Source organism: Petaurus breviceps, unplaced genomic scaffold (assembly GCF_028583685.1).
Source record: "Petaurus breviceps papuanus isolate PSGF00001 unplaced genomic scaffold, PetGlider_PUasm1.0 227, whole genome shotgun sequence".
NCBI classification, from domain to species: Eukaryota; Metazoa; Chordata; class Mammalia; order Diprotodontia; family Petauridae; genus Petaurus; species Petaurus breviceps.
In genome coordinates this window covers 16223358-16238757 of record NW_027185896.1, presented here as the reverse complement: position 1 = coordinate 16238757, position 15400 = coordinate 16223358, and the positions used below count along the sequence as shown (strand labels likewise).

Here is a 15400-nt window from a genome sequence, read left to right as displayed (position 1 = left end):
ATCCGAGAGGCCAAATAGAGCAATGAGCTTAGAAACCTACATTTCAACTCAGCCTTTGAGTTTACCACTTTACTCTCTGGTCAACTGATTCTCTGAGTTTGCAAAGGTTCTCACTGATACTGGCTGTTGAATTTGGTAATGAGTCTTAGCATGTCACTTTCCCATTCAAAAACCTTCAGTAGCTCCCAGTTGCCTATAAGATAAAAAATATAGATGCCATAGCCTAGCACTGAATGCCTTCCGCAATCTGATTCCCACCCTTCTAGATTTATTTCATTCTACTTCCCTTCCATGATCTGTATGTTCAGCCAAACTGAACTAATTCAGTACTCTTATATTCCATTCTATATCCATTCATTCACACAATCATCTTTCTCTGCCTCTTCTAAATCCTTGTCTTCCTTCAAGGATCAGTTCAAGGGGAACCTCTTTTGTCCAGCCTCGCCAGGACCTTCCAGTGTTGGTGATCTCTTCATTTTTTCTTATGCCAAATTCATTGGTGTCCATCTTGTAATTCCTCCCCTTCACACACTCTTGAGGATAGGGACAGTTTTGTTTTTGTCATGGGGCTTATCATAATGCCTGACTTATAATAAGCTCTTAATAAATGTTCTTTGAATTGAATGATGTACCATTGGATTACATAATGGAAATACAGCATCAATATTACAAAGTATCTAATGTTAAGTGAGAGCAAAGAGTTCTTTCTTGTGGTTTGTTTTTTTTTTACTTTAAAATCCTGACTTGCTTCGATAAATGCTCAACATTGTCAACTTGACTTCCAGAGAAAAGTTGCTCTTCCACTCAGTAGCTAATGTCACTCTCTCTCCAAAGCCAACAGGAACAAGAAGTGGAGGCCAGCCTACGTAGAAAGTACACCCTGATAGACAGGAATGACTATGCAGCCATCACTGCCGTCCAGAAGGTAGGGGCTTGCAGGGCTTTTCTAGACTGCAACTCCTGCTTGGGATTCTCCGTCGCCAGATCTTTTCCAGAAAAGTGGCTTGCACTGGGGCAAAACTAGGGATAAAATAGGTAAGAGTGAGATCCACTTGGGACTCCCAACAGGAGCCCACACCCTATTAGGAATTCATCTGAAAACAGGCATCAGTGATTAACTTCTCCAGCAGGTTTACTCAGGGTCTAAGGATTGAAGGGATTATGGCCAAGAACTCAGTTAACAACCTGGCCTAATCTTTGGGAAGAGAGGAATCTGATCAATCATGGGACAGAATTCTAACCTTTGCCTGTCTTTGGGATTGTCCTTATTCAGGCTGGACTAGTTGATGTAGAAGGCAACACGGTAGGAGAAACAGATGGACAAGGGTTTGGGCTTGGCATTGCACCTTTCTCTGCTAAGCCTGGGAAGAAAGGCAAGTTCAAGAAGTCTTTCAGAGATTTAACTGGGTGAGTTGCCTCACAAGGCTACTATTTATTCTTTTTTTTTTTTTAAGCAATTGGGGTTAAGTAACTTGCTCAAGGTTACACGGCTAGTTATTATTTCTGAGTGTGGTGCTGAGTATCGGAGCCTGGATTTGATCCAGGTCATCCCAACACTGGAGCCGGTGTGCTCTTACTCACTGAGCCACCTGGCCGCCCCTGCTACTATTTATTCTTGCCTGTCCATGTTGGACCTTTTTAGTGTTGTTAAAGCTATTGATTGACTTGTTCTCATAAGGAGAAACAATTGTAATTAACCTAGTTTTCCCCACTAACTAAAGTTAGCTAAAGTTAACTAAAGTTAACTAAGTTAACTAAAGTGGCTCTCTGAAAGAGCTAATTCACCTTCAACAGAATCTTTAGAATATGCTCTGAGAAGCCATATAATTCAGTCAGTTCCCTATCTGACAGATGAATCTCTTCTATAATATCTCTATGAGGTCATCATCCAATCTCTACATGAAAAACTACTAGCAACAAATAACTATTTCATGGGGCAACTAATTTCATTATTGGAGAGCTCTTGCTGTTAGGAAATTCTTCCTTATAATGAGCTGAAATCTGCCTCCCTGCAATTTCCATTCATTGGTCCTAAAGGAGTAATATATGCCCAGGGAGTAATTCATTAGATATATTAAAAATCATATCCTTACCATCAAGAAACTTTCATTGTGAAAGAGATGGAAAAAGAAACATAGACATACCAATGTGGGGAAAGTGCTTTTTCAGGTAGAAAACAAACAATAGGGGCGGCCAGGTAGCACAGTGAGTAAGAGCACCGGCTCCAGTATTGGGACGACCTGGGGATCGAATCCAGGCTCAGACACTTAGCACCCACCCAGAAACACCTGGCTGTGTAACCTTGAGCAAGTTACTTAACCCCGATTGCTTAAAAAAAAAAAGAAAACAAACAATAAGCAAATAAAACCCTGTATCCAAGCCAACTCACGGGTTGGGATGGAAGGACTTGTCTTTCGTGGTCATTGTGGCCTCCGGTTCATTTAATCTAGGAGCCTCCTATACTCCAGATTTCTTCCTATGTTGTCTCACAGTTGAAAATTACAAGATCAGGATTTTGTGAGTATGATTCTATGTTCTATTGTCCTTACCTCCACTGACACATTGTCATAATTCTCACCTAGGAGACAAGATAAGGGAGAAACTGAAGGATAGGAGGCCTCTGGGTGAATTGAGCCAGAGGCCACAATGACCATGCAAGACAAGTCCCTCCATGTCTAACTCTCGAATCAACATGGCTTATTTTCTTTGCATCTGACAAAATGTTTTCCACACATGGGTATTTTCATATTATTTTTCTAAATGCATATTAAAAGAAGAGAAGGAAGGAAAAATTAGAGAACAAAGACTTTCTTGTATTAATAAAGTGGAGGGGGCAGCTAGGTGGTGCAGTGAATTGAGCACCAGCCCTGGAGTCAGGAGGACCTGAGTTCAAATATGACCTCAGACAATTAACACTTACTAGCCGTGTGACCTTGGGCAAGTCACTTAACTCCAATTGCCCTTCCTTCCTCCCTCCAAAAACAAAACAAAAAAAAGGAGCCAAATTTAAAAGTAGCTATAGAAGACATAGACTGTTTCTTATTTAGAGAGAGTGACATTTTGGGGAAATATATGGACTGGAATCACTAACAAAGTGGCGTCATGAAAATTGCCCATTCCACAGAAGTTCTGAAATCTCTTGTTTCATCATGTAAATAATTTCCAGGTCTCTTGTTTTATAATAACTGGATATCTTGTGTCTCTAAAATCCAATTTCTCTGCATCAATATGAACATTTCCAAATAAAAAATGGAAAAATGGAAAAAAAAAAGAAAGTGGAGATGTAACAGGGTCAATCATTCCTAAGCAGAGCAGTGGAGAGTCTTATTCCATTACCCAAAAGCAGGGCCCAAGCCCTCACCTGTTGTGCTTTGACCCAAGTGTGAATGGAAAGGCCATCTGCCATGGGGATCTTGGGATTGGCAGAGGAGACAATTCTGCCTTCTCCCCCAAAAAAACCCAGCCCAGTAACTACAAGGCTTTAAACATTTTAATAAAGATTTCTTCAGAGCTATCATTGGGTCCTTTGAAAATGTTTGAGGTAAAGGTTAATGTATCAGGAATAACAGATAAACAATCTTTCTTTTATTATAAGAAGAGGTGGCAAAGGTTACACAATTCTGCCTTGCCACAGCATCTATAATAACATCAGGGCTCTATCAGGGCCAGGACATCCAGGATTCTCACCCTATATCCCTTTTTCAGACCTTTGACCAAGAAGGAAGGCCTTCTCAGCCCTGTAAGTCTGAAGGATGGAGAAAGTCTTTCCACATCAAGGACTCAGCTGTTATCATCCTCCAAGGAAGTAGATGTCAAGGATGTGCCCTCACGTGATCGGGAAGCTTCCAGCAGCGAACCTATTGTGTCAGATTCCCCGAAGGAAGATTCCCGTACCACTAGGTGAACTCCTTTAAAATATATCTCCTTTCAGAGGCAAGGGATAAGGACCAAAGCTAATGTTCATTTATAAGTACCTCCTATGTGCCAAGCACAGAGGATACAAAAAAGAGACAAAAAAATACTCCCTGATCTCAAAGAACTCACAGTCTAATGGGGAAGTCCCCATGTACATACCCGATCTATAGTATAAATAGGGGACATCAGAATGCAGAAATGAGGGCCAGAAGTGAGAGTGGGGAAGGAGGGGACCTGAGAAATGCCTCTTGAAGAAAGGTGGGCTTTGGAGCTAAATCTTGAAGGAAGCCATAGAAATCAAGAGGTGAAGGGAGGCAAGGGGAAAATAGAACTTTCCAGACACAGGGAATAGTCATGTTCCTGGATGGGGTCTTACGTGTGAGGAACAGCAAGTAAGCCAGTATAACTGGATGATAGAGTATCTAGAAGGGAGGAAAAAGTAAGCAACCTGGAAAGAGGCCAGATGTGAAGGACTTTAAATGCCAAACAGAGGATTTTATATTTGATCCTTCAGGTAATAAGGAGACCCTGGAGTTTATTAAGGTAGAGTACATGATCTGACCTGCATTTAGAAAATCATTTTGTCTGGGGCAGCTAGGTGGCGCAGTGGATAGAGCACCAGCCCTGGAGTCAGGAGGATCTGAGTTCAAATTGGCCTCAAACACTTAACACAAAAAAATAGCCATGCGACCTTGGGCAAGTCATTTAACCCCAATTGCCCTCCAAAAAAAAAAAGAAAATCATTTTGTCAGCTGAAGTGGAAGATGGCTAAAGTGAAGGAGAGATTTGAGGCAGGTAGATGAATTATGAAACTATTGTGATAGTTGGGGTGAGAAGTGAGGTGATGAGGACCTTTCCTGAAGATGAAGAGAAAGAGATGCACACAAGGGATGTTGTGAAGGTAGAAATGACAAGATTTTGCCATATACTAGATAGATAAGTGAGTGGAAGAGTAAAGAATGACCCTGAAGTGGGCTTGGGAAGAAGGGAAAAAGAAATTCTGATTTCGACATGGTGAGTTTGAGATGCCCATGAAACATCCAGTTTGAGAGGTCCAAGAGGCATCTGGCAATGCAAGATTGGGACTAGATATAGAGATAATACAGCTCAGAGGGTCACCTGCATAGACATGACAATTGGATCCACAGAAGCTGTTATGATCACCAAGTGAGATAGTACAGAGGAAAGAGAGAAGAGGGTCCAGGACAGAGCCTTGGGGGACCCCCACAGTTAGTAAACATAACCTGGATGAAGATCCAGCAGAATAGAGCAAGAAGGTATGGTCAGAGAGATAGAAGAACCAGGAGAGGAAAGTGTCACCAAAACTTAGCAAATTACCACAAGAAGAAAAAAGTAAGCAGTGTCAAAGAAGTCAAAAAGAATGAGGATTTTTAAAATGTCATTAGATTTGGCAATTAAGAGATCATTGATTACTTTGGAGAGGGCAGTTTCAGTTGAATGGTGAGATTGGAAGCCAAATTGCAGAGAAGCAAGTGAGAGAAATGGAGACACCTAGTATAGACAGTTTTCTCAAGGAATTTAGCCAAGAAGGGGAGGGCAGATGTAGGATTCCACTAATGGTGGTCAGAGCAAATGAGCACTTTGTAAGGGTGGGGACAATATGGGCCTATTTGTTGCAGCAAAAGTATAAGGACAAGTGATTGATGATTGGAGAGAGAATAGGGGATGATAGTAGGGGCAATCTGAGAAGATGGAAGGGAACGGGATCATGATTGCTTGTAGGGAAGTTTACCTTAGTAAGGAGAAAACCCCACTCTTCATCCTAGACAACAGTGAAGGAGGACATAGTAGAAGACGCCTGAGTGAGATGAAAAGGGGAGGAGGGAAAAAGAGGAAGCTCTAAGTGAATACACTCCATTTTTTTCCAGTAAAATATGAGATGAGGTCCTTTTCTGAAAGACTGGGGAGAAGGGTTTCTGTGAGAGGCATGAGAAGGAATGAGAAGATTTGGAATGGCCACTACAAAGTCAAAAAGCTAATAGATAGGGAGATATAAAAGAGTTACCTTACTTCCCTGAGATGACCTAACATAAGTTTGTAATAGACCCAGTCAGCTTGGTTTTGTGATTTTCTACAGCTCTATTCAGCATTATGTGAATAGAAGTAAAGGTGATGAATGGTGGAAGTAATCCAAAGCTGGGGTTTAGCTAGATGGGACTGACAACAGACACGAGAACAAGAGATTTGAGTGTAGAGGATGGTGTTGAGTTCAACTAGCTCACCAAAGAGTCAAGATAAGAGAGAGAGGAGAAAGTCATCTGTGCAGGGTGATAGCCCAGAAAAGAATTGAGAAGTAGAGGGACTGGAGGTTACAGTAAGGACCAAGAACAGGGTTAGGAGTTAAAAGGCCCAGGAAAGATGGGGTGATAAGAGATTATGATCAGATAAAGGAATTTCAGATTTTGTGAACAAAGAAGCAAAACATTTTATCCTTTTGTTCTTGGCAAGGTGCAGTAGGGTCATGACCACAGATGATCCAAAAGTTGCAAATGAGTCTACTATATCAAAATCATCTTTTAATATTTCCCTTTCTCCTTGGTTTCCCAGACCCAGCACCCCCCCTCCTAAACTATCAGCTTTTGAGGAATTTAAAAATGAACGTGGCAGTGAGATCAACCGGATCTTCAAGCAGAACAAAACCATTCTGAATGACCGGAGGAAGAAAGCCAGTGAGACTGCCCAGCGGATCAATTCTATCAAGAGAGAAATTGACACTACCAAGGAGGCATTGGATGTACAGAAAACTTTCCGGGAAGAGCAAGGTAATAAAGGGAAGGGTTCCCTAGAGTTTGGGAAAAGGACCTGGGCAAGTGAAAGTCAAGTATGAATGGTGAGGGCCTTCACATCCCCTTGAAGGGGGCTCTCTTGAGAGACCTGGATGGGTCTGTGGTTTCAGCTCAGCAGGCAGAGTGGGCTGGGAGAGCTGCTCTTGGCTCTTAGTTCCAATCAACAGGCCAGTCTAAACCAAGGGAAGCCCAAGATTCTCAGAAGAAAAATTCAAGCTTACCATAGGAAAAAAAGTCAGTCCCCATGCTGGAGGATTCTTTATCTTGTGACCATTTTCATCCAGGTTCTTGGTTAGTTCTTGGGTGCTGTGTAGCCTACAGTTCCTTGTCCTGTATTTCTCATCTCATGATCTCTATGGCTGACACCACAATGGCATCATTAAGCCCCAGTACTGATGCTATTTCACAAGTGAACTCCTGGGTCTGTTGTATCCAGGGATCCTGATAAGAACCTGTGAAGTCACATGATCAGGGCTTTCTGTTAGTGGGAAATTAGCTCCTGCCTAGAGCCACCCAAACCCCATTGCTCCTCACCTCTTCTCTAATGAGTGGTAAGAGGACTGACTGACTGATAGTCCCTTCTCATCTCTGCTCATAGGAGCAGGTTATGGGGATGTGACCTGGAGTTTCTTCCCATGACTCACAACCTACATCTTCTCCTCATCTTGGGGCAGTCAATTTGCACCAAGTTTCTCAGATACCTTTCTTTTATTTCAGTGCCTTTTCACTGGTACAGCTTGGAAACCATGTTATATATAGGAAGGAGCTAGGGACCACTTGATACTTGTTTGATGGGGATTCCTGTTCATTCCAATTACTCTACTGTGGACTGCCTCTAAGAATTAAAAAAAAAAAAAACTGAACTCAAGGCTAGGTGAAAGGTTGCTGTCCACCCCATGTCTGAAATCTAGTGATTGGAAATAAGAATCTCCTAAAGTAGTTAGTTGAGCACAAGAACTGTCCTAGGCACCTAGCACTAAGATACAGCCATAGCATAATTATGAGGATGCAAGATTTGGAGTCACAGTCCAGAGTTCAGATCTAGGCTCTGCTACTTCACCTGGGTCAAGTTACTGTCTCCTCTATGGGCCCCTTTTCCCCACTTTGTAAAATTAGATGATGTCTGTGGTCCTTTTCAGCTCCAAATCCTATAATTCTATGCTGTCCTTAAGATCATAGAAAAGTCTTCCTGGGCAGCAACCTCAGTTAAGAGCTCTGCCATTTAGAGGACGTGAACTCATCTTCTCTCCGTGCATTTTCCTCATCCTCCAATCTTTAACCTACAGGGGAATATGAGAATAAAGGGCTGATGATCATTGACGAGGAGGAATTTTTACTGATTCTGAGGCTGAAGGAACTCAAGAAGCAGTACCGGGGGGAATACCAAGACCTGCGGGACCTCAAGGCTGAAATCCAGTACTGCCAGCATCTGGTGGACCAGTGTCGCCAACGATTGCTTACAGGTAAGTGGCCTTCTGTCTGCAGGTCAGCCTGCCTACCAGCAGGGTGTTCTCAGGGGCACCAACCCTGAAAAAATAACTTAACCTGATTAAAGGGCCAAGTTCTTAGAAAAGGAGGAGGGGGTGCTAACATTCAGGTCAGCTGACAAGGTCTTAAAGTCAGTATACAAAGTGTTCTTATTTCTTTAGAATGTGCGAAAGCAATTTTTCAGGTGTGAAGTTCTTCAGTCATACTGGATAGAGCCATAGGGCAACTAGCTATTGATGGACAGCCGTTAAAGGATCAGCCACGCCCCTAGTGAACTTTAAGAAGCCAGACAACTCTTTTTTCAGGAGTCCATCAAGACAGCCAGCTTGCTCTTCAGAATGCTTCTAGTATAAAAGTGCCATTGAGGTACCTAGAATCTACCCCAAATTCCACATCGTGGGTAATTTTTATCCTTAAAAGTTTACACTTATACAGCATAGCATATGGTACTTCTCTCACTCTGGAAATGGTTCTCCTGGCCAGGATTTGTGAGGCCATGGAAGAGCAAGCCTCTTATACCAGTTTTCTGGTCTTGTCTCTAAGGTATCAGACCCAATTTGCTGTGGATGTTTAGGCAAGTGTTAATACTTGATTACTCCTTTAGGAGGCATGAAAACATTCTCCAAGTATGAAGAAGCTCTTCATTTCAACCTGATAGAATAATAATGGGCTATTTTCAGCTGGCTAAAGGATAGACTTGACAGCCTTCAAAAAACAAAATACTTTCAAAGGAACAGGTCTGGACGTCCAGTTCTAACAGAATTATTCAAGGTGGAGAAGGGAGGTTCTTTTACTCCCCTGGCCGCCACCTGTGGAGAGTCCCTGTCCATGAGCCAACCAAGCAAATGAGAAGAGTTGAGGTCACCCTGACAGTGAGTCAGGAATTGCCTGCATGGTACAATGGAAAGAGCCTTGTCATCAGACCTTTCATTGAACCCGGCTTCACTTGCATTCATCCCCCTGAGCCTTCGTTTTCTCATTGGTAAAATAGGGACAATACTACTTGCATTGCCTAACCCAGAGGGTTGTTTGACGAAGGCATTCTGTAAACCTTGAAGTGCTGTAGACATACTGCTGGGCTGTAGAAGAAAGTACTGGAAGCACCTCACAAATTTTAAAGCCCTATTATATAAATGTTAGTTATGGATGCCCTTGTGATTATCATCAGGGGGAGAAGTCAGTGTAGGGCAGACCCACAAGACCCCCTCTTCTCATGGTGCTGTCTTCCTCCTTTCAGAGTTTGATATCTGGTACAACGAATCCTTCCTCATCCCCGAGGATGTGCAAGTGCCTCTGAAGGCTAAGGGTAGCATCAAACTAGGCTTGCTACCCCTGAGCAAACTCACATCACTGGTAAGGTAAATGGGGGTCAGCTTGTGAAGCTGGCATGGAGTGGGACTCCAGGCAGCCTCAAGGGTAGAACTCAGCCTTAGCTCCCAGTCTCTCCTGGCAGAACTGAGCTCATTTAGTCAGGGCAACGCTAGCCAAAGAGAAGGAGCCGATGGCTTTCTTCAGCATCTGTGCCCTGACTGTTGAGGGAAAGACTGGTAGAGATGGGCATCTGGCTGAAGTTCCACCCTCCTTCTGGGCCACAGTAGTTTCAAGACTAGCTAAAAGATGGATAGTCCCACTCCAGTGGTTTAGAAGGCACGAGTAGCAATGGCAGTAGTGTCTTCACTGAGGTACTTCTAAGTCAGTCTAAACCATCCAGATGCTGGAGGCAGTGTTACCACCATCCCTGCTACCACTATAGTACCACTACTGCTGCCCTACAGGAGAGGAAAAGCCAGTTCACCCTCCACCCTCATTGCCACCCTGTGCAGAATGGACCACCGTCTAGCAGAAAGGCTACGAGTTTCCTGCTAGACCTGCTCATTTATGGCGTGGCAAATTAAGGCCCCCTTACCTGCTGCCATGCTCTGGGCCACAGGGGGAGTCCTTGAGCTCCCTGGAACTTCTTTTTTGTACCTCCTCTCTCCCAATTCATCAAGTTCTTTTATCCCCTTCTAGTGACATAACTCCTGAGCCAGCCTGTATTCCTCATGGTCAAAGACACCCCTAATTCATTCATTCGTTCAGCCAATGTTTATTTTTAAGTAATCCTAAGAACTAGGGAATGAGAGTTTACAAGGAGGTACTTAAAAAAAACAGTGATGTAAGGAAAATATAAGGCGTTCAAATTAAGATCAGCACATGACCCGACAAAGAAAATTCCTTAAGGAAGGAGAAATCATCCAACAAACAATTATTGAGGACTGAACTAGATATAAGTCCTTGTGCTAAGCCCCTGTGCTAGGACACAAGGCTTTCCTGCCTTTTTGCCCACCATCCCTGACCCCTTCTCCTCTCTTTTCCCGGTGCTCCTTCCCCCAGAATGCCCTCCCACCCCCATCACTACAAGTTCCCCTGCCTCTTTGAATCTCTTAGGCCATGTTGGCTCCTCCCACATACTTAATAATGTGCTGCCTTGTGATATAGTTATTTTTTTCTCTTCTTCATATTAGAATGTTAAGTCCCTTGAAGACAAAGACCGTGTCCTTTTGCATCGTGTCCCTAATAGCTAAGATAGTTCCTTACATTTAGTTGGGACTTTGTAAATATTTATGGATTGAATTGAACTGAAAATTTAGATACAGTTACTGCCTTCAGGAAACTTAGTCTAGATGAGAGCAAGGTAAGACCCAAAGGGGACAGATCATATGTTATGTGAAAGGCACAGATTAAAAGAGTCATAGGAGACAGGTGTCTCCACCTTCAGCAAGTCCAGGCCTGGACTCCAGACTACTCCTTCTACCCGCCTTTCTCTTCCTACTGGCCAGAGACTCCCACCAGCCAGAGGAAGTCATGGGATCATGCAGACAGCACCCACGACCTGTCATGCTGACTTGGAGTGGTCCCTCAGACCTTTTATCACTTTCCTAGTACTCCCTAAGTTTCTCGGCTCTCAAACTGCAAATGCTCTCCTTTCCCCTTGCTCTATGAGGACTATCTCACCACATTTACTTGCTTATTGAAAAAAAAAAGTTGAGGATAGGTGTGTGAGATTGTCCTTCCTTGTTACCTCAAAATATTTTCTTCTCCACCTGTCTTTTCTTCCTTCCCTTCCTCTCAAAGTGGTAGCCCTTCTCCTTTCTTAGGCAAGCCCCCTGTACTCTCTATCCTTTTCTCCCAGATCCTGGTCTGTGAATTGCCCCCTTTTTAGTATTTTCATCCTCTCCATTTTTCTTTCAAACATGTAGTCTCTCATACTCTCCTGGATCCAACATCCTACTTCTCTGACTACAGCTTCTCTCTTTCCTTTTTCAGAAACCTCATCTCCCTCCTGGCCCCTAGTTGTGGGTACTTCCCCATATACAGTCTTTGATTATAGGATTAAAAAATATTTGTTTTGTCTCCCTACCTAGCTTATAGACGCCTTGAGGGCGAGTACCATGTCTTATACCATCACCTACAGCACCTAGCACTTTGCCTTGCCTTTAAGAAGCAGCTGATACACATATGTGGATTTATAACGGGTTCCCCCTCCCACCCATCCCCCTCAAAGTTCCAAGCCTCCTAACAGAGGCTGCCTTCTGCCTGTCAGAGGAATGAGGTCTTTGTCCCAAGCTGGTTCAGGTTGGAGCCTTTGCCTAGCCCTCAGGGTCCTTTCCTGTGGTGTGCTAAATCCAAATGGGATTTTAGTTCTTGTCACACAGCTGGAAGTTGTAGATTTCTTCCTACTTAGGACGTTCCAGTGGGGAAAGGAAAGAGGGCAGTTGTCAAGATGCATGGGATCAAAGCTCTGATAGCAGGGTTCCAGGGATCAGCCTAGGAGAGGGGAACACTTGCAAGCCTCATTCACATGCTCACTTCTCCATGAAGTTATCCTTGATCCATCAGACTACATGAGATCTAATTGCACATTAAAATCTTTTTATGCATGTAGCATACTAGATGCAAATGAGAATTTGTATCATTTGTGTCCATGTTTTATCCTACTCCCCCCCCCAAATTATAAGCTCCTTGAGGGCAGTGAATACCATATTATTTATATTCTCCTCCTGCCAAGCCCCTAGCACAGTGCTTTGAACATAATAGACACCTGATAAATGTTTGTTCAATAATAGATGAGTGAATGTTTAAAATAAAATAATTTTCATGGCCCTCAAGAGTCAAGGGACTCTCATAGTTCTGGGAAGCTGTCCAACTACTTACTGGGTTTAATTGGCTGTTCTCTTGGCCTTCCTCATAGGCTGAGGATGATGAAGATAAATTTGGCCAAATCCAGTCATCTGTCCTCCCTGACTGTCCCGAATCGGTTTCTTTCTACAATGCCAGAATGAAGTTGGACCAGAAGGTAAATTAAGAATACGATATTGTTCTTATCACTTTCTTTCAAGGAACTTGAGGTATTTAAGTGATCTGCTTTCTTCTCAGTTAATACTTGCTTTGATTTAATTATGATAAAAGGGAAAGTTCTTTGAGAAAGAGTAATGCATCAGTGTCCAGGTATACAGCAAACCACTGTAGCAGAACTGTTCTCCCTGTGTCATATATAGGGAAACTAAAGAACACTGAGTTTAAGTCACTCGCTCACTCGAGGTCAGTCAGTGAGTTGTGTCAGTATTACGAACAGAGGCTGACAGTAGAATTTTGTACGTAATGGAACCTGAGACCCCTACCTGTATCACCTGCAGTGCCTTACACACAATGGTTATCTGAGGAGTACTAAGAATGTAAGAACACTCCCATTTGGGGTTTCTACACACTAGGTACTCTTTCTCTGTAGATAGACCTGGGTTCAAAGTGCAGGGAAGGGAATTCCTGAGAAGGGAATGGGTCCTTCTGATGCACCTTATGAGATAGAGGACTCCTCTTCTCCTGGGATAAGAGGCTCTACAAAGGAAGCTAGGGGCAGAATGGATAGAATGCTGCACCTTAAGCCAGGAAGACATGAATTAAAATCATACCTCAAACACTGACCCTGACCACTTAACCTTTGTACATCTCAGTTTCCTCAACTTTAAAACTCTGACTGTAGTATCCCCTATTTTATAGATGAGGAAACTGAGACTCAGAAAAGTTAAGTAAGTTGTCCATGGTCATGTGGTTAATTGTCAGAGGCAGAATTTGAAGGTAGGCCTTCTTGACTCCAGAGCCTGTATTTCATCCACTTTACCAATAGCCTCTCATTCTTACCTTTTTTCTTCCCACAAGGGTTTTTTCTTTTCCTTTAAGACTTTTCTTAAAGGGGCCATGCCTTCTGAATATTCAAAACAGTTTTTGAATCTTTTTTAATCACAAGTGGTTTCCTTGGTGTTAAAGAATGAAAAAGACAAATACAAATACAGTTGGGCTCCTTTGAATTCTCAGATAAGTGTAAAATGTCAGCAAGTGTGATATATCAATATATCCCTCTGCAAGGCCAAGCCCTTGCCAACTGTCCCCCTCCTTACCTGCCCCTATTTCTTTTTTTCTCCTTTTTTCAGCAAAGCTATTCCAAAACCATGGCCAGCTTCCAGAATAAGAAGCCTGGCCCCATCCCCGCTGTCCTGAAGGAGAAGTCTACCAGTGACTACAACCTGCCATAGTGGAAAAGGCAGGGCCCAGTGTGCTGCTCTCTGGCTGTCCCCAGGTCTTTGAGTCTGGCAAAGGATGGAAAACTGTTGGATTGTTACCCTGCCAAGCCTAGCCCACAGAGGAAAATGTTTACACTGTTAGGTTGAGCCTTTTTTTTTTGGTTTTAGTACTTTTTCTATTTTCTATGCAGGGACAAGAATAAAATATGTTTGAGGTGTTAGTCATCTTCAACATACTTTTGTTTCTTCATGTTATCAATCAAGTAAGAACTGAGTTTGGAGTGAGTAGAATAAAAAGTGGTTAATAGCACATGCCGCCTAAAAGTCAATCTCATCTTTGGTGCCAAAAGCTTCCTACCAATTAGTCCAGTCTCTTTACAGCTAAGAAAAGTACACTTGACCCTCTACATCCTCCCATCCCACATTCTTTGATTTCTGAGCCTCACTCTATTCCACTGCCAGATTTTGGAGTTAATCTAATCATAATGGAAGGTTGACATCTGCTGGCCCTGACAAATCCCACCCCACCCCCATCTTCCCCCTTAGTGTTGGTTTCAGCCACTTTTCCTTAGTGTCAACTAGATAATATGTCACTATTTGGCAATAGAAAAACTGTGTTACAGACAGGCCCAGGAACATAGTGGCCTTCCCTTGTTGGCCAATATGTCAAACAAGAGGACCAGCTTCAGCTCCCTGGCATACTTACTCTGGAGAAACACACGTTTCCATTCATCAGTTTCCTACCTTAAGCTTCTCCCCACTGTTTCATTTTTCAGCTGGACTGGCTATTTATTTCCAGATGTAATCAATTTTCTGGTGGAAATGCTGATAGGCTCATTCTCCCCCCTCCCCCCCCCCCCCAGTATTACATTTAGAATAGGTCCAGGGCTACAGCTAAGCCTGAGTAAAAAGAACATTTGATTTGTTGAGATTTTGGTTTCCAGGCTCGTGTTGCTGAATAATGGTATGTCTTTTTAGTAGTTATTTCCTTTCTGAGCTATTAAAAGTAGTAGAAGAACGGCTACTTTTTTTCCCCCAAGATCAATGGAATCAGGAGCTTTCTTTGAGATCTGGGGAATCATTTAACCTATGGTCAAGGCCCTCTGGCTTCAGTTCAATCCATTCAATGGGACACTCAACAGACGGTTGCACAATACTTCTCTGGGAATTGTCACTCATTCTCCAGCACTGTAATACTCAGCCTTCACTGAGGAGAGAGTATCAAAAGCTTGCTCAAAATCTTTCCCCTCACAGCCATATTGCCTATACCAGTGGGTATAAGCCTTGGCTGAGTACATTTTTTGTGCTTTTTCCAGTGTGTGTTTCAGCAGGTCTATGATGCTGCTATGGTTGGCACAGACAGTAAGTGAGTGCTTCTGACCAGTCGGATCCCTCATGTCATAGGAAGCTGTAAGAAAAGAAATACGTTTTGGAGTTACACAGGGTTAGGCTGCATTCACTCAGGTGAGGAACCTGTGGCCTCAAGGCCACATGTGGCCCTCTAGGTCCTCAAGTATGGCTGTTTCATCAAATCCAAACTTCAAAGAACAAATTTGTTCCGTAAAACTTGGACTCAGTCAAAAGACCACACACCCAAGAACCTAGAAGGTTACATGTGGCCTCAAGGCTGCA

The 15400-nt window shown here is 43.1% G+C and overlaps 2 protein-coding genes across 2 annotated transcripts in view; one reads left to right on the top strand and one right to left on the bottom strand.

Annotated features, from left to right (window-relative positions):
• KIF9 (kinesin family member 9) overlaps positions 1-14578 on the top strand; it is an 83863-nt gene extending 69285 nt beyond the window's left edge. Inside the window, exons 15-22 of the mRNA XM_069095913.1 lie at positions 835-925; positions 1274-1407; positions 3706-3900; positions 6484-6698; positions 8009-8185; positions 9448-9563; positions 12442-12546; positions 13679-14578. Coding sequence (XP_068952014.1) covers positions 835-925; positions 1274-1407; positions 3706-3900; positions 6484-6698; positions 8009-8185; positions 9448-9563; positions 12442-12546; positions 13679-13780 — 1135 coding nt within the window. The 3' untranslated portion in view covers positions 13781-14578. The remainder of the gene's footprint in view (positions 1-834; positions 926-1273; positions 1408-3705; positions 3901-6483; positions 6699-8008; positions 8186-9447; positions 9564-12441; positions 12547-13678) is intronic.
• A 166-nt stretch (positions 14579-14744) lies between these two features.
• Positions 14745-15400, bottom strand: part of LOC138167170 (tubulin delta chain-like) — a 76761-nt gene continuing 76105 nt past the window's right edge. Inside the window, exon 11 of the mRNA XM_069095914.1 lies at positions 14745-15176. Coding sequence (XP_068952015.1) covers positions 14944-15176 — 233 coding nt within the window. The 3' untranslated portion in view covers positions 14745-14943. The remainder of the gene's footprint in view (positions 15177-15400) is intronic.